Source organism: Pollachius pollachius, assembly GCF_949987615.1.
Source record: "Pollachius pollachius genome assembly, chromosome: 14".
NCBI lineage: Eukaryota > Metazoa > Chordata > Actinopteri > Gadiformes > Gadidae > Pollachius > Pollachius pollachius.
The window spans coordinates 1,842,388-1,866,584 of record NC_136947.1 but is presented as its reverse complement, the minus strand read 5'-3'; the positions used below and the strand labels follow the sequence as shown (position 1 = coordinate 1,866,584).

Below are 24,197 nucleotides of genomic sequence, written 5' to 3'. Positions count from 1 at the left end.
AAAGCCTGGAAAATGTTCTGTTCCAGATAGCATGACAACTCATGCTGAGAACCTGCTGCATTAGGCAGGTTCTGTTTGCATTAAACCTGCTCACACCTGCAGCAATGACTTCGTTCATGCATATAAGTGGTTTTAAATATTGGCAACCAACATGTTTATCCTCATCTTTTGACATATTCTAGCTGCTGTACATTTACATTTACATTTAGGGCATTTAGCAGACGCTTTTATCCAAAGCGACTTACAATAAGTGCATTTGTTACAATAAGTACATTTGTCATAAGAAGTGAAACAATATATCGCTGTCGGTACAGTAAAGACGTTCATAGAACCAAGTGCAAGTATTACAATCGCTAGGCTAACCCATTCCCCGTGTAAAGCAGCGATAGCAGCTACTGTAGATGCTACACAATTAAGTACCTTGAATAAGTGCAATGTACAAGTGCCAGGACGTACAACATTCAATGGTGGCTGTGCATTGGTTTCTATGCAGAGTCGAGATGAACTCTGAACAGGTGAGTTTTGAGTCTTTTGCGGAAGCTGGTGAGCGACTCTGCGGTCCTGACATCGGTAGGGAGCTCGTTCCACCACTGAGGTCCCAAAACAGAGAAAAGTTGTGACTTTGCTGATCGACCTTTGCTTTGCAGTTCCATCGACTGCCTTGTATGCCAGTACCATCATCTTGAATCTGATGCGAGCTATTACAGGGAGCCAGTGGAGGTCTCGGAAGAGGGGGGTTACATGGGAGAACTTTGGTAGGTTGAACACGAGGCTCGCTGCCGCATTCTGGATGCGCTGCAAGGGTTTAATCGCAGAGGCAGGGAGTCCAGCCAGGAGCGAGTTGCAGTAGTCGAGGCGGGAGATGACCAGTGATTGGACTAGAAGCTGAGCTGCTTCCCTTGTGAGGAAGGGCCGGATCCTGCGGATGTTGTAAAGTGCAAATCTGCAGGACCGGGCCACCGCAGTGATGTTTGCGGTGCAGCCCAACTGATTGTCCAACACTACACCAAGGTTTTTGGCAGTTGGAGAAGGAGATACAGTGATGTTCTCAACAGTGACCAGTAAGTCCATGTGTGGGCAATCTTTCCCTGGTATTAGGAGGAGCTCAGTCTTGTTGAGGTTAAGCCTCAGGTGATGGGCAGTTGTCCAGGTGCTGACTTCTGCCAGACATTCAGATATGCGTGTTGCAATCAGGGCTTTGTCAGATGAGGGAAAGGAGAGAAATAGCTGAGTGTCGTCAGCATAGCAGTGATAGGAAAAGCCGTGGGATGTAATTACAGAGCCCAGAGATCTGGTGTAGAGGGAGAACAGAAGAGGCCCCAGCACCGAGCCTTGAGGGACACCTGTATCAAGCGTGCAAGGTTTGGACAAGGAGCCATTCCATGTTACCTGATAAGTGCGATTCATCAGGTAGGACGAGGAAAGGGCAGATTCAGCTATGCCAAGCTCGGCGAGAGTGGCGAGGAGGATCTGGTGGTTCACAGTGTCAAATGCTGCAGACAAGTCAAGGAGAATGAGAACCGATGAGAGGGACGAGGCTCTGGCCGCCCGGAGGGACTCAGTCACCGCGAGGAGAGCCGTCTCAGTGGAGTGTGCTTTTTTGAAGCCTGACTGGTGAGGGTCAAGCAGGTTGCTAGATGAGAGATAGGAGGACAGTTGGTTAGCGACGGCACGTTCCAATATTTTAGAGAGGAATGAAAGCAAAAACCAACACTGCAGGTACTAGGGTTAAAGTTAGTATAACCAATTGAAATGCAATTAGCTCTGCCCAGTCAATCAAGCCTATTGTTCACACCTTGTGACCAAAACTACACTCAACAACCTTACTATCAACAACACAGCAAAAACCAACACTGCAGAAACTAGGGTTAAAGTTAGTACAACCAATTGAAATGCAATTAGCTCTGCCCAGACAATCAAGCCTATTGTTCACACCTTGTGACCGAAACTAAACTCAACGACCTTACTATCAACAACAACACAGCAAAAACCAACACTGCAGGTACTAGGGTTAAAGTTAGTACAACCAATTGCAATGCCAAACACTATAATTCTTAGTTTCAACACTCACCCCAGCTAGATATGAGACGACCTTCTTAAAGACAAAATGTAATGTAATGTAGCTGTAGGTGGTACCGCCATCGCTAAGAGCAAGCAAAGGTCGATCAGCAAAGTCACAACTTTTCTCTGTTTTGGGACCTCAGTGGTGGAACGAGCTCCCTACCGATGTCAGGATCGCAGTCGCTCACCAGCTTCCGCAAAAGACTCAAAACTCACCTGTTCAGAGTTCATCTCGACTCTGCATAGAAACCAATGCACAGCCACCATTGAATGTTGTACGTCCTGGCACTTGTACATTGCACTTATTCAAGGTACTTAATTGTGTAGCATCTACAGTAGCTGCCATCGCTGCTTTACACCCGGAATGGGTTAGCCTAGCGATTGTAATACTTGCACTTGGTTCTATGAACGTCTTTACTGTACTGACAGCGATATATTGTGTCACTTCTTATGAAAAATGTACTTATTGTAACAAATGCACTTATTGTAAGTCGCTTTGGATAAAAGCGTCTGCTAAATGTAAATGTAAATGTAGGTAACATTTGAAAGATGTCGAGAGAGCAGGAGAGAAAAATATTTTGAAACCAAACAACCGATAAAAGTATCCTCCCTCTATTCCAAGCCTGTGTTTCTCGGCCAATGAGAAGTGGTCTAGTCATGCACCTGTGAGATGTACCGGCAAGATGTATTCCCTGAATAATTAGCTGGTACAACGGTCTGAATGGGCTCACATAGAGGCAGGCACATTCAACTCAAAACAGATGTCTCACCGTGCATTTTACTCATTCAAAGCTGGCCGATGGCTATGCCAGTTCTAATAAATTGCACTAAAATACATTTTTTAAATTCAATTATACTTCTTTCTTGTTTAAAAGATGGCTTACATTTCAGAGAATGCCCCTGGACATGTCACTACTGCGTTGCAGTCCATAGTATTCTATACACATAATTTAGATAAAGAAAAACACATGGTATGCAGTACTACTAAAATGTAGCCTATAATACCTACAGTAGCAGGAGCAAATATTCCCCAATTCTCATGATTTTGTATGCTACATTGCCACATCAGTCATCATTTAATTTGTTGTTAATGGCTTACTTTTATCATATATAGGCATTTATGATTTTCTGCATAAACATGCTGAAAGTCCTCTTCATACATAACCATTCTTTGGCTGCATTACAGTAATGTCTTCGTCAGAATCCATAATCTTTCCAATTTCTCTGTGTGACTGGTGATGTCTTTAAAAGCCTGCCATGAACGCGTGCTGAGATACAGAGTGAGTGCCATCTTAACCAGCTTCTTGGAACAGGGCCCTCAGAAAATGATGACGTGTTTTCAGTTTCAGTTTCAATAAGTCTGAGAAGTAATGATTTAATTTAATTATCTTTAGATTCACAAGTTAAAGAAAAAAACGATTTTGTTAATGCATACTGTATGCAAGCAAGTCTCAAATTTGTCAGAAGCCAATCATGGATTTAAATTAAATAAAAACTCAGGGAAAGCAACAATAAAGCAGTACATTATTTTGTCATCAAATCTTCTAGATTGAAAGCACTGGCACAGTCCTTAGCCAATCATAAAGAGCAACTGCAATCACCAAATTAACTCAATTTTGGTGATTTAATCAAAGCTCTTCCTATTTTTTGAGTTTAGTGCTCGGTGCCCTTTTGTTCACTCAACTGTTTTGTAATCAGAAAACGTGTACAGTTGTGATGTACATCATTTTTTTTTTTTACATGGATGTAGTCATTCGAGTGGATGTGCTGCGGTATTTGCCTATTAAACTCAATAATGTATTTAACTACATTGTCACTATGTTTTCATATAACCCTAACCAGGTAATGTGGCGTTAATTTCACTGACACCCTTTGTCCTACCGAAGACACCGTATGGCAAGCGTCACATGATCATGGAATTCGCCTGAATGTATCTTATGTACGGAAGTCGGTCGTCGTGCAGAGGTGGAACTGTTGACTATTATTTTGTGCTAATTTGTTAACGGTATCATTGAAAGTACATTTTTCACTTTCTTGGTAGGTAAGTGTCTGCTCGGGCAGAAATGCTCGTCCAGGAAAACATGGCAAACGTTGTCGTATTTCAAAGCAGGCTGACCTCAGTCATGGACATGCTAGCCAAGAATGCAATCGTGGAAATAAGTAAATTGTGGAACGATGCCTTTGCTTTTGTGCAAATTGAGATACGCCAAAGAGAAGATGAAATCGAATCTCTAAAAAGCAAAGTGCTTACGATGGAAAAGGAAAGGCTGGAAGTCATTTCAAAGACGCCACCATCAGCTCCCCCCTTGGCTGCATGTTTTTCCCCACCACAACAACCAGACCATCCTGGGAAACCCGATGATAACGGTATGGACAATCAAGTGGGTCTTAATGTATCACTACTAATCACCAACTTCTAATGCTTGAGTCCTAAATACTCTGACTTTTTGTATTTTGTTATATATTATTAAAGTGGACATATTATACCACCAGGTGTGACAGCGATTAGCCTTACAAGCCGTTTCTAAAATCTGCCCCATATGACATCACTAGTGGGCGTGTCCACCTAGATCTGTGCTGGATTAATGTACGTTTATTACTTCATTATACAAGCTGCTACTTTCTTTAGTTGATACTTAAAACATATACACACACACATATTTTAAGTAGCCATAAATAAATGTGAGATTATAACCACATATCTTTATAAAATGTACTTTTATTGTTGTACTTTGTCTTATTCTAAGAAAATGCATTTCTTCTCTCCTCAGGGCCCATTTCTGTTTTGATTCAAACTAAACAATCACTGCCAATTACCAGAGACACAGTGGACATATTAGAAATCACCCCCACTCCCACACGGAGAGAGGAAAGACGGTCGGAGCTCCACGGGTCTTGGAGCTCCAATGAAGCCGACGATGAGTTGAGTGTTTTTGAACTAAAGGAAGAGTTTGTAGATTCGCGTGTGGCTGAACTAAAGGAAGAGGCTGTGGAGGACGCTATCCAAATGGGGGATCTGGAACAGGACATGGAACACAATTCGGACTACGGTTCAAATCAGACTGCGACCGAGGCGGACTTTCAAGCGGCCGATGGCGCTGTGGAAGACAAGGACAGAAAGCGCTGGTCGTCCGTTTCCATTGCAGACAGCAATGACACAGATGACTCAGATTGCATCTTCAGACCGCAGCAGTTTTCGGAAAGTCTGGATAAGGAAATGAAGTTCATTCAAAATGCACTGGACAGTCTTGACAATAACCAATCAGAGGCGGGATACATAGATCGGATGAATCAGACAGAGCCGGGACAGCCTATGGACGTCCAGGTCATGGGACTGGTGCCCACGGATAAAGATTGTCAGAGCGATCAGTACGACCTCATGCAAATCAGGGCTTTGAAGAACTGTCGCGTGAGGGAGAAGTGGTTCATATGCCCGTTCTGTGGCAAGAGCTTCGACCGCAGCAGCCACCTGGAGATGCACCAGCGTATCCACACGGGGGAGAAACCGTACACGTGTACCGTGTGCGGGCGATGCTTCTCCCAGCGGAGTAACCTCCGCACTCACCAACGGACTCACAAAGAATACTTCCATCATTCGCTCAGCGCAGAATTGAATCCTCAGCTCTGAGGGAGGGAGTACAGGGCTACACATCAAACCTCAAGGAGGGACAGCACCTTCTTTGGTGAGACATCACCTTGTTCCCAGAAGAATGACACGGGTTCCAAGGTGTGGATGGTGGCGAGACAGAGGGACTTTATTATCCTCTTACTTGTTTAATGTGTTTGACCGGGGTTGGCCTACGGACATACACAGCTCTCACACAGAAAGAAAGAGATCGAAATTTTCGTTGCTGTAGTGAGGGGGGCCGAAGCTGACCGGATGCTAATAATGAGCATCCAATAATAATCCTCCTTCACGCCTCGAAGAGGTGAAACACCTAGTCCTGATTGGCGGATATTATGTGACACTACAGAAATTTGTTTAGTGTTTTGGTTTCATTTGATTGTTCTATAATAAAGTTGAATCTGAATCTATGGCAGATTAATTGACGTTGACTGAGCTGGGGTTAAAAATGTGCCTGTTACCAGACCCTGAATCCCCAGCCGCTTTGAAAAAAAGATTTAGTATTCTGGTCTGTTGGTTGCTTGGCATGAATAATATAATATAATATAATTATAATAATTGCAACAGAATCTTTGACAAAAGCTGGCAACATTAAACAACCCTGGCGACTCCAGTATGAAAGGTTTGTATCCTGCCTTTTGATATTTTTTAAGTATATGGATTGTGCTGGATTGAAGCAGTTTTTAAAACACTTACACACTTTAGAAAAAATCATTGGCTTTATAAATATTCAGAGCGCAACATGACGCGGGATCTCAAAATTGATTAAGGTGGAGGAAACGCCACTAAGTCTCAGAAAGCCACTTATAGAAATTCAGGATGATTGTAAGGCATAGTTCGAAAACCCATGAAGTGGTGCCTAATGACCATTATTACCACAATTATTCAATCAGTGTCCTGCTTGGATTTGTTGATTACATTGTTGCATTACTCATCGTCCAACTCGAGTCAAAAATCAAGAAGTCACCAAATGTCAAATATTTTCTATTAGGAAAAGAATGTCAACAATTGGTTTTCACATTTTATTGTCCTCAGAGGACTAAATTATATGTTCACGTTCTTTATCTGCCATTTTTAACTAAAAAATAAACATTTACAATTTTTTTTGTCCTTACTATACTTTAAGTAAACATTTCAATGCCATCAGTGACACCACACTTGCAAATGCTTACCACAATATTTACATAAGGTATATCGGAAGTCAGCTTTTGACCTAGTTTACTACGGTAGTGCATCGGTAGAAACCAAACAGGGATAGTCCGCTCCACGGCTTGCCTGATCTCTGAAGCATAGACAGTACATGGCCAAAGAGTTCAGTGGGCAATAAACAGAATGATCCATTGGCTGAACATCTTCATTAGACTGATCCTTTTTTCTCTGCACTAATAGCGATCCTATAGGCCTCTGTTGCACTCTTACTGACTCCTCTTCATCCTTGATGGGACATGAGGCCTCAAACAGACCCACTCAACACGACACCCTCATAGTGTGTGTTGAGTGTAACCACAAGCTGAACATGCAATATCAGGTTTTCCCCCCCCCTCCCTCCCCCGGATATCGATTTGCGAGCTAAGGGGCCCATCTGATCCCAACTATACAAGGGCCTATCGAACTCTTTGGAACTAATGGTGGAAACGGGCTTTAAAAATACATTTGACTCAAGCTCTCAGCAGCTGACAGGGTAGAACCTCCTATCGCTACAAAGGAGACTCTTCCAGAGCAACGTCTGAGAGAGGACACATACAGGTAGTTTGTGGGCTTTGGGACTTGTCCACGTTCTCTTTGCATGAACCAAATTGAAGTCTCTTTGTTAACTTGTGCACAACCAACACCACAGTAAATACTTACCAAAATGAATTTGTTTAAAATCATGAGTGCACAGGGATTATATGCTCCAGTTGCTGTTGGATTTCAAACCGCGTAGTTCAGTTTCATCAGACCGTCGAAACGGTTCATTGCTTGAAGCTGAAAGAAGCAGTGACCAACAATGACCATGCCTGATGCTTGCCCACACTTGGCTATTGCTTGTCCATAATGCCCATTCTGGGCAATGGAAGGGTTTCACGTTTTCATACACTAATAATCGCCACTGGATTTACAGTCTTGGGAACAAAAGGAATCGTTCAGCTCCTCAGTGCCACCAGCCTGCCTCGACCCACGAGACCTCGAGGGCCGCCGCCGTCGTCGTCGTCGTCGTCGTCGTCGTGGTGACCAGAGAAGCCCCGCCTCTAGACGACCTGGCCCCGGGGGTGCAGCAGGGTGGCGTTGGAGTGTGGCTTGGGGCGGAGCACGCCGTTGCTGTAGTAGAAGTGGTTGGTGAGCGCCTCGGAGATCTGGAAGCTGCTGCTGCTGCTGTCGCCCTCGTCCCCCTCGTCCCCCCCCTCCTCCCCCTCGGGCGTGGCCTGGTGGGGCTCCCAGTCCGGCTCGGTGGGCGCGCCGGCCTCCCCAGCGGGGCTGCCGGGCTCCTGCTCTCTGGGGCTCAGGCCGTCGTCCGGCGGGGGCTTCATGGGGACCAGGGAGGAGGGCAGGCCAGAGTCCTGCCAGAAGGGCCATTGTAAGTGATGGGCTTTTTCCTCCAAAATTACAAATATATACATGTTACATTAAGTGGTGTTCAGGCTTAACGCCACAGGCTGCATCTTTCACATGACCCAAATGGCCACTGTTAATCCCAGTGGATTAACAGCGAATACATCCAATCGCAATGCTCACCACTAGAGGGCAACGTGAGTCAATCTTTAAATCTCACCCTTAGTTTTTAACTTTGTGCATTCAAGAATTGGACCAGGATCAAGCCATTGAACTATGTAACCCACTGCATCACCACTTTTATCTAAAGCAAGTGGGTTGTCTTACAATAACAATTTCCTTCAGCTCAGAAGAGCATAGGCCCACCTCAGAAAAAACATTTTACGTGAAACCATCTACTTATAAACCCCTAATTTGTTGTAACTTATTTACCATCCAATAAATAAATATGTTGCAGCAGCAGTTCTTGCCAGTAACCATGGCTTTTGTTTGACACATAATGTATACACATTGATTAACCTACTCCGTCTACTGGAGTTTGTGGGAAACATAGCCCATTCTGCTGACCACATTCAAAAGAACAGCACTTGGACTTCTCATGGGCTAAACACACCAGGCTAGTCAGACGATGTTTGAGGGAAAGTGGAGAACATCGTTGTGTTTGGCCATTTCAATGGGGAAGGTTGGCAACAAAAATAAAGACAACGCCGGCCTTGTTTAATCCAGATCCTTCATTGATCATCCGCTTTGTTTTTCTATTTCCGTAACAATGAACTTTGAATGAACGCGGAACGTAACCGGCAACATCTGCGCTGCTGAAAGCACCTCTTGACGTGCATCATAGTGGTTTTGTATAGCTACCGTACCAACCCTTGCCCATTCTTCTAATGCCAGCGGTTTTGCCCACCCAAATAACCACACCACCACAAGAGATTTCCCCTAGCCTGGCTGTTGCCGGAACAAGATCAATCGTAGATTGCACGTTGGTCTGGGAAAGCTGCTGTCATTTTCTTCAGCACAAGAGGCGTGATCAACGGGCCTCGTTCGAATGACTATGTACGCAATTGGCTGCTTGCCGTTGCTTCCCTGTCGTCATTGTGTTTAACCAGCCACCTTTTCCAGGTGGAAAAAACAGCTCAGGTCTGAAGCAGAAAGAAATGTATTGCTCCTCTAAAGACCCTTATGAAGGGCGAATTAGGCCTGGGCAATAAAACAATAAATGATCGTATCGTGATGGAATTTGAGCAATATAAAACATGTTCAATATATATATCTCGATAAGAGACTGGACAACTGAATCTAGCAGCTGTGTTTGGTACACACACACACAAGTCCATCCATATTTACAATATTTGAGTGTTTTTCATTGTTGTGTCGACATTGGATTACTTATCAATGAAGTACAGTGGAAGGTCATTAAGTGTTAAACAGAAGGGTTTAAATCCAGAATGGTAATTCCTAGTCTATTTAGGTCATCAAAATGATCAATAGTTATCGATATCGATCAATATGATCAAGTTATATCGTGATACGGGGGCGACAAATACCAGCGACATGTTGCTGTTCTTCAGGTACGACTCCACCCTCCGTCGCCTCTCCTCCTTCTCCCCGTCCGCCTCCGTCCTCCGCAGCCCCTCCCGGCTGTCGGGCCACAGCACGGGCCGGCCCAGCTCGTCCACCTCGGGCTCCGGGCCCCACCTCCCGCCCAGGGTGGACTGGCTGCCCTTGTAGACCGGGCGGTCCTGCTGGTGGGAAAGAGGGGCTTTAACGGGGGTCGGGAAATAGCGTCCCGCCCCAACCCTGGTGTGGCCCCAACGACGGGATTCTAACCTGGGTGTGCAGTGATTCTCATGTGTGGCCCGTATAGCGCAGTGATTCTCACTTGTGACTGGTATAGTGAAGTGATTCTCACTTGTGACTGGTGTAGCGCAGTGATTCTCACTTGTGACTGGTATAGCGCAGTGATTCTCACTTGTGACTGGTATAGTGAAGTGATTCTCACTTGTGACTGGTATAGTGAAGTGATTCTCACTTGTGACTGGTATAACGCAGTGGTTCTCACTTGTGACTGGTATAGCGCAGTGATTCTCATGTGTGGCCCGTATAGCGCAGTGATTCTCATGTGTGGCCCGTATAGCGCAGTGATTCTCACTTGTGACTGGTATAGCGCAGTGATTCTCACTTGTGACTGGTATAGCGCAGTGATTCTCACTTGTGACTGGTATAGCGCAGTGATTCTCACTTGTGACTGGTATAGCGCAGTGATTCTCACTTGTGACTGGTATAGCGTAGTGATTCTCACTTGTGACTGGTATAGCGCAGTGATTCTCACTTGTGACTGGTATAGTGAAGTGATTCTCACTTGTGACTGGTGTAGCGCAGTGATTCTCACTTGTGACTGGTATAGCGCAGTGATTCTCACTTGTGACTGGTATAGTGAAGTGATTCTCACTTGTGACTGGTATAGTGAAGTGATTCTCACTTGTGACTGGTATAGTGAAGTGATTCTCACTTGTAACTGGTGTAGCCCAGTGATTCTCACTTGTGACTGGTATAGCGCAGTGATTCTCACTTGTAACTGGTGTAGCGCAGTGATTCTCACTTGTGACTGGTATAGCGCAGTGATTCTCACTTGTGACTGGTATAGCGCAGTGATTCTCACTTGTGACTGGTGTAGCGCAGTGATTCTCACTTGTGACTGGTATAGCGCAGTGATTCTCACTTGTGACTGGTATAGCGCAGTGATTCTCACTTTTGACTGGAAGGTGCAGATATTCTCACATCAAAGTCGTATAGTCGTAAGTTGTATGGCGCACTGAGTTTCGTGTGACTCAAATAGTGCAGCGAGTTCACTGTGACTCATTGTGCATTGCATTTCATGTGGGACTTGCAGTGATTCTCATGCGTGACAGGTATAGTGCAGTGATTGTCATGTGGGACTCGCAGTGCAGTGACTCAACATTCCACAAGAAGGTACTCAAGTATCATCCTTGATCCATAAGCGAAGAGATGGGTTGTCGAACAAGTTTCGGTTGCCCTATGTTTACCTCGAACAATTCTCTTCCTCAAAAGAGTTATAAACAGGACTGTTGACCAAACTTTACCTTTCATCATGGCTAGCGCCATGATGAAGAGGGAATGAAAGCCGTCGGAGCATTGGAACTCACCAGAGACATTTGGCTGCTCTTGATTCGGCTGTCGACTCTAAGCAGAGCGTAGTCGTCGGGCTGGAAAGTACGGGGAAAAAAACCCAAGATTAGGTGGGTCTACGAAATAATACAAATTAAAACATTCAAACAAAATACATGTATTTTGAAAGCGTTGCCTGTCGAAGGGGCGTATGTTCTGGCATTGCGGTGTGCAGTTTGTTTGGAGTGGATACAGGGCTCTAATCATTGGCCTCTGGGGGGTTGGGGGGGGGGGGGGGGGGGGGGGGGGGGGGGGAGGCTCCATGGGGCCTGGAGCCATCATTAAGGGTGGGTCTCAGACAGGCGTCCCTCTGGGGCCCACTACTGGAGTTCTCCTTCACCTCAGAGGGGAACCAGTGAAACACCAACAAACACACAAACCAACCAACCAACCAACATGGCACCCGTCTGTGCGCCCGGGTCGGTACTCACACTGTTCAGCCGTCGGCCCGACGTGGTTCTGGAGAGGGTGTTCATCTCCTCGCTGGTAGAAGAAGAAAAAATGAAAGAAGGAAAAGAAACGACAAAGAGACAAGCCCAGCACATTTTAAAAGCAATTACCAACTTAAAATGCTGCCTGGTAATTTGGGTCCAGGAGTAGAGACAAACAGACGGGAGGTTTTTAATGTTCATTGTTCAGATTCCCCCCCCCCGCACCCGTCCCACAGGGTAACCGCGAGCTCCACAGGGAGCTTAGAGGCTCCCCGGGGCCCGGCCCCAGGCACACAGACTCACGTCCTCTCGCTCAGCTCCAGCGCCAGCTTCCTGTTCCGTCGGCGGTGGTGGTGGTTGACCAACAGGATGACCAGCACCATCACCAGAACCAGGCCGCCGGCCGTCGCGCCCACGATGGTCAGCATCAGGTTGTGTTTGCCCTCCTCCTCGCTCTGCCTCGATTGCCCTTGGGGCAACGGCGAGAAGGTCACAATGTTCAGTTGTTCACTTTCTAAAATGTTTTTTCAACCTTTGTTTTCTCTTACGTATCTGTTTTATTACCCTACAATGCATGTTTTTTACTTTGCCTGTGTTTTCTTTTACTTATGTTATTTTACTGTAGGACAATGTTTCTACGTGAAGCGCTTTGAGTCTGCTTCGTGCATGAAAAGGCCTGTATAAAAGAAGCCTTGCCTTGAGTGTGTTTTTTCTTTGCTTTTATGTATCTGTGTGTGTGTGTGTGTGTGTGTGTGTGTGTGTGTGTGTGTGTGTGTGTGTGTGTGTGTGTGTGTGTGTGTGTGGCGAACCCCTGATTACGACACGCACACACACTGCAATTATTTTTTTCTGGTTTGTAATACTTTCACAAGGGGGCAGCAAAACCCCTAATATCGCCATTGATTAATAACTTGACATCATTTTAGGTTGAGACAAACCCTAACCCTAAAGCTGGATTGTATTTAATTCGTTCACATCATTTACACTCAACAAGGACCATGTTATACTGGATCATTTGACGATAGTAAAAATGTTCGATTTGACTTATTTTTAACAGTTAACCAATGCACTTACCTGCTATATCCAGAGTGATTTCTGTTGTGGCCGCTCCCACAGTGTTCTTGGTCAAACATTCATAGGTGCCACTGTCGTTCATTCTGATTGGCCGCCCGAAAACTAGTTTTCCACCAATTACCGTCACGCCGTCTGGCAAAGCCCCGCCCTTCCTGTAGAGGTGTAAGGAATGAGTATTGCTATGCCGAGCTTACAAAACAGGAGCTTATAAGCTTATAAAACATTAGTGTTTGGCGACAATGGAAAACCCCATCATCTCTAATGATTCATCAGGTAGTAAACTGTAGGTTAATTATAGAATTGGAAGCAATGTAAAACAATAGGGGCCGAACCAATAGGGACCGTGTGTCTGAAGGCTCTGCCTCTTTTTCAGAGCACTTCCCCAGCGCTCCGATCTGGTTTTGTCACAGAGCACAACCGCCAATTTGTGTGTGCACCTGTACACAAGTCCTGCCTGCTTACTGACCGGCCCATTGATCTGAACTGAGCAAATTGTAGGTGTTGGGGATGCACAGGATGGGTGCGAGCACAGTCCAGGGAATAGGTGACCTACATTATTTCACTCGGCCCATCAGAAGTCCTAACATGCTGCACAATGGTGGACGAGAAGATCCAGTTTCTAATGAACTCCGCTGAGAGGAGTCTTGTTGCCGTGGTTTCAGCTACCCCCCCCTCACCTCCCCTTCTTACAAATGCCCTTCACTAAACAAGAGACCCCGGTTTTCAAGCCGGACCGCTTCTTAGCTACTCCAAACAATGTCAAAGTGAAGAGGCCGGTATGATGCATCTGTGCGTATGTAATGTTGGCAATTCCCATGACACGGTGAAGTTTTAAGCCGCCGCAGGCCAAATCAGGGATTAACAACATGTTTAAAAAATATATCAAAGCCCTGCACTTTTAGGATCGGCAAACCATCGCAACTTAGCAGCAAACGAACATGAAGGCGTAGAAATGCGCCCTGCAAAATTATAGAATACACAGCAACAGAAATGAGGGCTGAGAGACCGTTTGAGGCGTAATGTGTGGAGCTGGATCCCAGTTTATTTTGTATTCGGTCACGAATGTAATGGCGGGTGCTGTATATGTCTCATTAAAAGCACAGAACCGGTGTTTTAGCAGCGCGTTAGTGTGATATTTAGAGTCGGCCACTGTGATTAAGTGCTTAGCGTGTGTCTAGCGTTCTTCCCCGTGTCTCCTCGTCCCACTCCCTCCCTGCCTCTCGTGTGAACCAGCCCTGCTTTTTTTCAAACTTGGAGTTGAGCAACATGACACCGTTGCTTTCATTCCACATTCAATCGAGCCAAGAAAAAAAAAAAAAAGGATGTCCCTTTTTCTTTTTTGTAAGGGGGGGGGGGTTGATCGCCACCCTTTGTTGTCCCAGCCCCAGAGTATTAGTGTACTCGCTCGGCGTTAGAATGGGATTAGAGCCTGTTTTGCGACGCATTCCATCGGCGTGTAAAAATACACAACCACACAAAGCCTTCTGTGGAAAAGGGAAAGGTGGTATTGGGGGGCGTGGCCGTATTAAGTCTTTAAATGGCTCTGGAACGTGATGATGAGCGCAGGGAGACGGGCTGGATTAAAAAGTGGGGGGCCTGTCGTTGTGGGAAGTGCATTGGCTGCTGCTGATGATGATGATGATGAAGATGCACTTCACTAGGGCTGGGCCTTTTGGCCTAAAAATAGAATCTCAGATTTTTTCAAACCAAACCCGATTATCGATTTTAATCTTTTTTTTTTCTATAAATTACAAATATATATTTTTTTAGTTTTGATTTTATTTGAAGGATAAATAACCCACATCTCCCACTCTGCTGCGTGCCTCAGTTTAAGATGTTGAAATAAATTTGATGTGCTTCTGCTTTTGGTTCCCACAGACTTTAGGCAGCTCTACACATCTTTTTTTATTTATTTTTTTTAGAATAGATTTCCGTCCGAACCATAAATCCGAATTACACTTAAGGACCGGTGAATGGCCCAGCCCCTTGCCGTACCGTGTCCAGGTGACGTTCCCCGGCTCTGGGTTCCCTCCGCTGCTGCAGGTCAACTCGGCGTTCTGCGCTCCGTCAACCCACTCCTTCAGCCCGCTGGAGATGGTGGCGTCAGGGGGGTCTGGAGACACACACACACACACACACACACACACACACACACACACACAGTTATTTTCTTCATATGTACACAACAGCATCTTGAAGATGCTGCCCAATAACCACCATCAGGATATCGTCTGACCTCGATGGTCCTCTGAAGTATTGGTACTCTAACGCTACATCAAACGGGTTTGAAATAAATAAATCCCCCCCCCCCCCCTCCATGAACACTGATTGGTGCTTAGGATCCCAGAGTTCTAATTCCCACCCACCTCCCCCTCAATCAACCACAGGTTCATGACATCATCATGACCCATTCCCCCCCCCCCCAGAATCAACCACAGGTTCATGACATCACCATGACCCATTCCCCCCCCCCATCCGAATCAAGCACAGGTTCACGACATCACCATGACCCATTCCCCCCCCCCCCCCCCGAATCAAGCACAGGTTCATGACATCATCATGAGCCATTCCCCCCCCCCAGAATCAACCACAGGTTCATGACATCACCATGACCCATTCCCCCCCCCCCCCCCCCCGAATCAAGCACAGGTTCACGACATCACCATGACCCATTCCCCCCCCCCCACCCGAATCAACCACAGGTTCATGACATCACCATGACCCATTCCCCCCCCCCCCCCGAATCAAGCACAGGTTCATGACATCGCCGCGAGCTACCCCCTCCCTCGGCCCCCACCCACTCACATTGCACCAGCAGGCGGTGGGCGTGGCGGAGGGTTTGCTTGAGGGCGGGGTGGGTCACCAGGCAGTCCAGCCTCTTTCCGTTCATGCTGCGCAGGGGGTGCAGCGAGAAGTGGCTGGAGACGGAGCCCCCCCCCGAGGCACGGCCCTCGGGCTTCCCCGGCAGCTCCGTGTCCCAGGAGAGGGTGGGGGCAGGGCGGCCCACGGCCCGGCACCACGCCGCCACGCGGTACGACTCGCCCTCCACCAGCACCACGGGCTCCAGGGACGAGATGGGCCGCACTGGGGAGGGGGGGGAGAGGCTCAGGGTTAGTCTGGGTGGAGCAGTCTCTGGAGGGGGAGAGTCTCAGGGTTAGTCTGGGTGGAGCAGTCTCTGGAGGGGGAGAGAGGCTCAGGGTTAGTCTGGGTGGAGCAGTCTCTGGAGGGGGAGAGGCTCAGGGTTAGTCTGGGTGGAGCAGTCTCTGGAGGGGGAGAGGCTCAGGGTTAGTCTGGGTGGAGCAGTCTCTGGAGGGGGAGAGTCTCAGGGTTAGTCTGGGTGGAGCAGTCTCTGGAGGGGGGAGAGGCTCAGGGTTAGTCTGGGTGGAGCAGTCTCTGGAGAGAGGCTCAGGGTTAGTCTGGGTGGAGCAGTCTCTGGAGGGGGAGAGGCTCAGGGTTAGTCTGGGTGGAGCAGTCTCTGGAGGGGGAGAGGCTCAGGGTTAGTCTGGGTGGAGCAGTCTCTGGAGAGAGGCTCAGGGTTAGTCTGGGTGGAGCAGTCTCTGGAGGGGGAGAGGCTCAGGGTTAGTCTGGGTGGAGCAGTCTCTGGAGGGGGAGAGGCTCAGGGTTAGTCTGGGTGGAGCAGTCTCTGGAGGGGGAGAGGCTCAGGGTTAGTCTGGGTGGAGCAGTCTCTGGAGGGGGAGAGGCTCAGGGTTAGTCTGGGTGGAGCAGTCTCTGGAGAGAGGCTCAGGGTTAGTCTGGGTGGAGCAGTCTCTGGAGGGGGAGAGGCTCAGGGTTAGTCTGGGTGGAGCAGTCTCTGGAGGGGGGGAGAGGCTCAGGGTTAGTCTGGGTGGAGCAGTCTCTGGAGGGGGGAGAGGCTCAGGGTTAGTCTGGGTGGAGCAGTCTCTGGAGAGAGGCTCAGGGTTAGTCTGGGTGGAGCAGTCTCTGGAGGGGGAGAGGCTCAGGGTTAGTCTGGGTGGAGCAGTCTCTGGAGGGGGAGAGGCTCAGGGTTAGTCTGGGTGGAGCAGTCTCTGGAGAGAGGCTCAGGGTTAGTCTGGGTGGAGCAGTCTCTGGAGAGAGGCTCAGGGTTAGTCTGGGTGGAGCAGTCTCTGGAGAGAGGCTCAGGGTTAGTCTGGGTGGAGCAGTCTCTGGAGGGGGGAGAGAGGCTCAGGGTTAGTCTGGGTGGAGCAGTCTCTGGAGAGAGGCTCAGGGTTAGTCTGGGTGGAGCAGTCTCTGGAGGGGGAGAGGCTCAGGGTTAGTCTGGGTGGAGCAGTCTCTGGAGGGGGAGAGGCTCAGGGTTAGTCTGGGTGGAGGAGTCTCTGGAGGGGGGAGAGGCTCAGGGTTAGTCTGGGTGGAGCAGTCTCTGGAGGGGGGAGAGGCTCAGGGTTAGTCTGGGTGGAGCAGTCTCTGGAGAGAGGCTCAGGGTTAGTCTGGGTGGAGCAGTCTCTGGAGAGAGGCTCAGGGTTAGTCTGGGTGGAGCAGTCTCTGGAGGGGGAGAGGCTCAGGGTTAGTCTGGGTGGAGCAGTCTCTGGAGGGGGAGAGAGGCTCAGGGTTAGTCTGGGTGGAGCAGTCTCTGGAGGGGGAGAGGCTCAGGGTTAGTCTGGGTGGAGCAGTCTCTGGAGGGGGAGAGGCTCAGGGTTAGTCTGGGTGGAGCAGTCTCTGGAGGGGGAGAGGCTCAGGGTTAGTCTGGGTGGAGCAGTCTCTGGAGGGGGAGAGGCTCAGGGTTAGTCTGGGTGGAGCAGTCTCTGGAGAGAGGCTCAGGGTTAGTCTGGGTGGAGCAGTCTCTGGAGGGGGGAGAGAGGCTCAGGGTTAGTCTGGGTGGAGCAGTCTCTGGAGGGGGAGAGGCTCAGGGTTAGTCTGGGTGGAGCAGTCTCTGGAGGGGGGAGAGGCTCAGGGTTAGTCTGGGTGTAGCAGTCTCTGGAGGGGGAGAGGCTCAGGGTTAGTCTGGGTGGAGCAGTCTCTGGAGGGGGAGAGGCTCAGGGTTAGTCTGGGTGGAGCAGTCTCTGGAGGGGGGAGAGGCTCAGGGTTAGTCTGGGTGGAGCAGTCTCTGGAGGGGGGAGAGGCTCAGGGTTAGTCTGGGTGGAGCAGTCTCTGGAGGGGGAGAGAGGCTCAGGGTTAGTCTGGGTGGAGCAGTCTCTGGAGGGGGAGAGGCTCAGGGTTAGTCTGGGTGGAGCAGTCTCTGGAGGGGGGAGAGGCTCAGGGTTAGTCTGGGTGGAGCAGTCTCTGGAGGGGGAGAGAGGCTCAGGGTTAGTCTGGGTGGAGCAGTCTCTGGAGAGAGGCTCAGGGTTAGTCTGGGTGGAGCAGTCTCTGGAGGGGGAGAGGCTCAGGGTTAGTCTGGGTGGAGCAGTCTCTGGAGGGGGAGAGGCTCAGGGTTAGTCTGGGTGGAGCAGTCTCTGGAGAGAGGCTCAGGGTTAGTCTGGGTGGAGCAGTCTCTGGAGGGGGGAGAGAGGCTCAGGGTTAGTCTGGGTGGAGCAGCCTCTGGAGGGGGAGAGGCTCAGGGTTAGTCTGGGTGGAGCAGTCTCTGGAGGGGGGAGAGGCTCAGGGTTAGTCTGGGTGTAGCAGTCTCTGGAGGGGGAGAGGCTCAGGGTTAGTCTGGGTGGAGCAGTCTCTGGAGGGGGAGAGGCTCAGGGTTAGTCTGGGTGGAGCAGTCTCTGGAGGGGGGAGAGGCTCAGGGTTAGTCTGGGTGGAGCAGTCTCTGGAGGGGGAGAGGCTCAGGGTTAGTCTGGGTGGAGCAGTCTCTGGAGGGGGAGAGGCTCAGGGTTAGTCTGGGTGGAGCAGTCTCTGGAGGGGGAGAGGCTCAGGGTTAGTCTGGGTGGAGCAGTCTCTGGAGGCTCTGTGTTCCTTCAGTCTTAACGGGGGGGGGGAGAGAGCTAGGGGTGAGTCTGGGAGGAAGAGTCTCTACATCGCTCTTTTCTTGACTGTGTTCCTTCAGTCTTAACGGGGGGGGGGAGAGTTCATCTCGACTCTGCATAGAAACCAATGCACAGCCACCATTGAATGTTGTACGTCCTGGCACTTGTACATTGCACTTATTCGAGGTACTTAATTGTGTAGCATCTACAGTAGCTGCTATCATTGCTTTACACGGGGAATGGGTTAGCCTAGCGATTGTAATACTTGCACTTGGTTCTATGAACATCTTTACTGTACCGACAGCGATATATTGTTTCACTTCTTATGACAAATGTACTTATCGTAACAAATGCACTTATTGTAAGTCGCTTTGGATAAAAGCGTCTGCTAAATGCCCTAAATGTAAATGGGAGAAGAATTGATGGGCTCATGGTTAGTCTAGGTGGAGGTGTGTCTGGAGACTGTGTTCAGTCATAAGGGGGGGGGGGGGGGGGCCTGTTTGAACAGGTAGACTTGGCTGTCAACGCCGATGATGACTGATGGGGAAAAATATGAAGGGTTAAAAAAAAAAAAAAAAACGGCCGCTAGAACTTTAGCTTTTAACGACCGTTTTCACTTCGTGAGACCGGGGGGGGGGTGGGTTAAAGGGCGATTAACGTTACAGCATGTGAAGGATGGCCCACAGGGAGGGATTCAGTGGGGCAGAAGTAGAGCTGCTTGACAGCCTGACATTGTGGTAACAGAAGCCCCAGACGAAGGGGAGAGTCATCAGACTCCTCCTGGGGCCTGGGGAGGGGGCTAGGGTGAGGGAACACTCTTTCTGCACCGCCAGGGTTTGGGGAGAGCAGCCCCACAGCCTTTCGTCACGGGGTGGGTAGGTGACTCTGCAGGCAGGCATTAGAGTGGAACCATCCAACAGTAGCAAAGGAGTTGGCAACAGAAGCGCATCCTCCCTTTCTCTGTTGGCAGCGACAGACAGAGCGAGAGAGAGCGGGGGGGCCAGAGAGTGAGGGAGGTATTTCTACAGCTCACGTATATGGCAACCGCGCCGCCATTAGAGGCGGCCTGCCGGAGAACAGAGATGCCTTGTTGGGACCGCGCTCTCACCCCAGACGGTGAGTACGACGCTCCGCTCAAGGTTCCCCGACGGGAAGGTGATGACTTGGCAGGTGTAGCGGCCCTCGTCGGACTCTTCCGTGTGGGGGATGAGGAGCGCCGAGTTCTCCGTGGGAACGCCGTGCTCGAACCGCACCCGCCCGGAGTAGTGGCCGAACTCTGGACGTTTGAGGAGAAACGATGATGAGTTCATTCTTTTTGTAGGTCGACGTGGCACACAGCTGCAGCAGAACTCGTGTACGTGTGAAGGAGCAGAGCGCTTCCCAGCCAAGAGGAAGTCATCTCGGAAAAATGTGGTACAGCAACTATGGGGTCGTTTTGAGTGATGTACAAACACACACACACACACACACACACACTCACACACACGCACGCACACGCAGGCATGCACACACCAACTGTGAATTAATTAATTACTCTTTGTTCTCTAATATAACCTCCTCAGAAATTTGAGTGATGGTAAACATCTAGAACGAAACCGGAAACGAGGTGGAACTCTGCCCAGTTATTATTACAGTGAGTGCTGTCAGACCAAGATCCCAGATAAGGTTCTCAAATAATCAAACGATTTGAACGGGCTGATTGAGCCATGGTTGTGTGGGTGTTATTGCTTATTGACACTCGTTTTTATGTTATGTATTTAGTTTTTTTTGTTATGATTTATAGTGATGGTTGAGAACAGTTGGCATAGTGCTAAGTTTACACTTAAAGCAACATACTTCAGTTTAAATAAATAACCTTCTGCAAAGAAAGCATGAACTTTGGGAAAGTTCAGCAATGGATTTTGGTTACACTGTGGTGCAAAGAGTCCATTGTTCATTGTCTCCGTACATCTGAAATATGCTGCGAAGCGATGGACGGCCATGTACCATTCAGAGGGTCCAGACAACCTACAACCAACCCGAAAGCTCGGTGTGACCAATCAAGCTGGCTTAGTGCTAAGAGGAAGCACTTTGTGCTGTCCAAAGCTGCCTCGGTCACAATCTTTGAAAAATGCCTCTGAAAAGTGATATGATCCTATAAGACAGGGATATGCTTCCCTGTTCTCAAGGCCGTATGCTTTCAGAAGCCTTGGGAATCATTTTGAAATAGGTGATATTACACTACAGTACCAGTTTAATTTCTGATCCTCTGATTCCAGCTTCTTGGAAGGTAATGGTTTCTGTTTTCCTTGGCCCTCATGACTAAATAAACTGAATGTCTTTGGTTTGTGAACCGAAGAACACTTGCGGATGTCATCTTGGATTTTGGGAAACACCCGTTTTTCCAACAGCGAAACAAGTCTTTTCAACCCCATTCTCTGACATTTTAAAGCCCAGCCGAGCGATTAATCAAGTAAAAAATAAACAATGTACAGATTGATCGACGATGAAAAACAATGGTCAGCTGCGGCCCTATCCGACGGCAGCCTACAAGCGCCCCTTAACAACGGGCCATCCGGAGGGGAACCCGGGGGTCGTGTCTGCAGCCCTACCCGTGTGTCCCTCGGAGAAGTGGCCGGTGATGACCTGCTCCTTGGTGCCGTCGTTCAGCTCCTTGTACCATGTGACCTGCACCACCTTCTCGCCCGCCCCCACCACGTAGCGGCAGGGCAGCCGGGTCCCGTCCTCCGCCAGCGAGAGCACAGCGAAGACCGGCTCGGGGGGCTCCACAAAGCCCGACTCCGAGACCACCAGGACCACTGGGGAAGGGGGAGACAGAGAGAGAGACCAATGGTCATGGGTCATGACTATTCTCTGGGGACCTTCATGTCATTATCATCCTTATATAGAGGCACACCGGTGGCAATGCCTGCAGCTATGAAATGTGTGTGTGCTACGTGTGTATGCAGTTTGTTCTGCTCCACAACGTACCTCAGCTAGTGGACGGTTTTCCACATTCGTCTTCACCATTGACCTCTTCGAAGCCAATTGGCCTATTCTGACATAACATGCTGTCCCCGTAACTACGTTAAGCCTACTAGTTTGAACATCTAAAGATATCATTATCTTGGCTTATATTTATGTCATCAGTCAAAATGTTTGCACAAATAAAAGTATTCGTCACTATTATAATAATATTATTTTAACGGAAGGCTACAGGCTACTTTATGTAGCCTACACTGCAATAGATAAGGCTGTACACATTTGTTAATATATGACATAAGGAAAGCCTGGGGCATTATATTAGGTTAGCATGTTGGAGCACCATTTCAAGCTATAATGATGGATGAAGTTGAGCTAATTTGGAGAAAGCGTGAGAGCAAAATAATTGCAAGATAAAACGAATGCAAGGTTGGGGTGTGAAAACGTCACCACTGCAAACATCAAAGAGCAAACACATGTCCTTGGAATTCTTGGGAAGAACAAGTTACTGATTCACAGCCTGATTAATGATTATAACTATTCAGAAGACTGCAGCAGATATATACAATGCGTCACTGACTCAAATCAGACAGATAGACCACCACGTATCCAGCTCCATTCAATGCAGGAGGTGCCACTGGGGATTTCGAAACACAGGAATTGACAACGAACTGTATCTTCTTTGTTCAACACGTCGCTGTGGTGGGCCATAAGGAGAAGAGGCAGAGGAACTGAGTTAAACGAACCACAGTACCTACACTGGGCAAATAGGAGAGCGTTGGTTCAAATGAATGTCACAAAGCTACTCCACTTGCTTTTCCCGTTTGTGTGTGACAGTTTGCGTAACTCTCTGCCGTCTCTCTGCCAATTGAAACAGTACATTTTACATAACTGTGTCTTTACGTTCAGCCTACTCATAGTAACCACCCAAGCATCATGACATTGAATAACCTCATTTAAAAAAGAAAAGAAAAAAAAACAGCAGGGGGTAAGGACTTTTTGTCAAAATAAGCCCTCAAAATGAAAGATGTTTACTAAAGAGAGAAAGGAGGAATGCCACAGGGCTGCATTCATGCATGGTGCGTGTTCCTGCAACACCTCTCTGTCTCACTGTGAGAACCATGTAGCACAACGATCAATAGTAGTGGTTACTGCTAGTTTAACAAATGATACTGATTATTTTCAATGGTCTAGGGGGTCTATAACCTATATTTTCTCACCAAGCTCACCTTTAAGCATAGTTTAATAATAGTTTAATAATAGTGATAATACAATGTAACACAAATAGGATAATTAGTTGAGTTTTAAATAATGTAAGAATGATGCGAAGGCAGACACCTGCTTGGTTCAAATACCTGTGTGTTTTGGAATAAAGATCTTACCAATAGCTGACAGAAGAGTGAGCAGTGCGTTTCCTTGGCTTGCGCCCCACGTAGGAATCCTCATCTTCAGGCGTGAATCGGAATACGGCGTGACTTGACAATGATAGAAAGTTGGGTGAGGTTAACACAGCGTCAGTGGAGGCATTTTTGTTCTTTAAAACAAATCATTTAAGTTTTCAAATCCAGCAGGAATCCTCGTCGGACGGTGTGCATCCCATCAATCTCGAGGTAGGAAGGTAGCCTTCGATCCAAACTCCCAAGTGCTGGAACTCCTTCAACACCTCCGTTGTAGTGACAAAGTCCCAGGTAGACTATGTGTATGTTCTGCTATAGCTATGCACAACATAGGAAACGCCAAATTAAAGAACTATAGCATGGTGAACAGCGTGTAGGCTTCTACATTAGTGTACATGTAAGATAACTAGGACTTTCCGTGTAGTATTGATAGACGAAGCGCTTCTGTGCTTGTTCGATTCCGTACACCTGTCTGACTTCATAGCCCCGCCTCTTGTCAGGTGGCCACGCCTCCTCCCCCCCCCCCCCCCCCCCCCCCAACACCCTTAGACCCTCACCCACTCACACCCTCACCCAATAGTTGTAGAATAAATGAACAAACACATAACGCACACTTAAAAACATAAACACAAACGTTCAATTATTTAATGCACAGCTTACCTGGGGTAAAAGGCAATTGAAGTAAGTTGGTCAACGCTTTAGTTTAGCCTATATTTATTCACAAGAAAAGCAGTCGGCCTTAGGACATGAAAGGCTAGAGCTGGCCACACGAGATTACTGTGGTGTAGTTTGATGTAGCCTAGTTACATTTTGTGAATCGTTTTCTAATACAGGTTCCATAACCAGTTATATTATGTAAATATGAAAAGACTGCGCCTCACAACACGCTCTGTGTACATTCGTGAGACGAGGTCTTCCACACAGGCTGTGCGTTGTCTTTCGGTGCGTGATTGCCTCCTAGTGCTGTTGTTGTTCGACTCAAAAATACCTTTCCAAAAACGAGGCCTACATAACACGTTAACCATTACCGGGCGAATATCTAAATGTGCGTAGGCTTATCATGCATAAGGGTAAAACATTTTTT

General features: G+C 48.1%; 1 protein-coding gene across 3 annotated transcripts; it reads right to left on the bottom strand.

Annotated features, from left to right (window-relative positions):
• Nucleotides 1-6,694: 6,694 nt before the first annotated feature.
• nectin4b (nectin cell adhesion molecule 4b) lies at nucleotides 6,695-24,189 on the bottom strand. Of its 3 annotated transcripts, XM_079751302.1 has the most exons (12): nucleotides 23,774-24,189; nucleotides 23,099-23,191; nucleotides 21,347-21,553; nucleotides 19,864-20,031; nucleotides 15,715-15,993; nucleotides 14,905-15,022; nucleotides 12,910-13,061; nucleotides 12,139-12,304; nucleotides 11,836-11,887; nucleotides 11,383-11,442; nucleotides 9,763-9,960; nucleotides 6,695-8,223 (listed from the first exon to the last, which is right to left on the bottom strand). In XM_079751302.1, exons 2-12 carry the CDS (start codon nucleotides 23,160-23,162, stop codon nucleotides 7,915-7,917), a joined length of 1,773 nt encoding a protein of 590 aa, XP_079607428.1. In that variant the 5' UTR covers nucleotides 23,163-23,191; nucleotides 23,774-24,189; the 3' UTR covers nucleotides 6,695-7,914. The 3 variants fall into 3 exon arrangements, with proteins under 3 accessions (XP_079607428.1, XP_079607430.1, XP_079607429.1); XM_079751304.1 differs by lacking the exon at nucleotides 23,774-24,189 and having other exon boundaries at nucleotides 6,695-8,187; nucleotides 23,099-23,571; XM_079751303.1 differs by lacking the exon at nucleotides 23,774-24,189 and having other exon boundaries at nucleotides 9,763-9,957; nucleotides 23,099-23,571.
• Nucleotides 24,190-24,197: the final 8 nt, after the last annotated feature.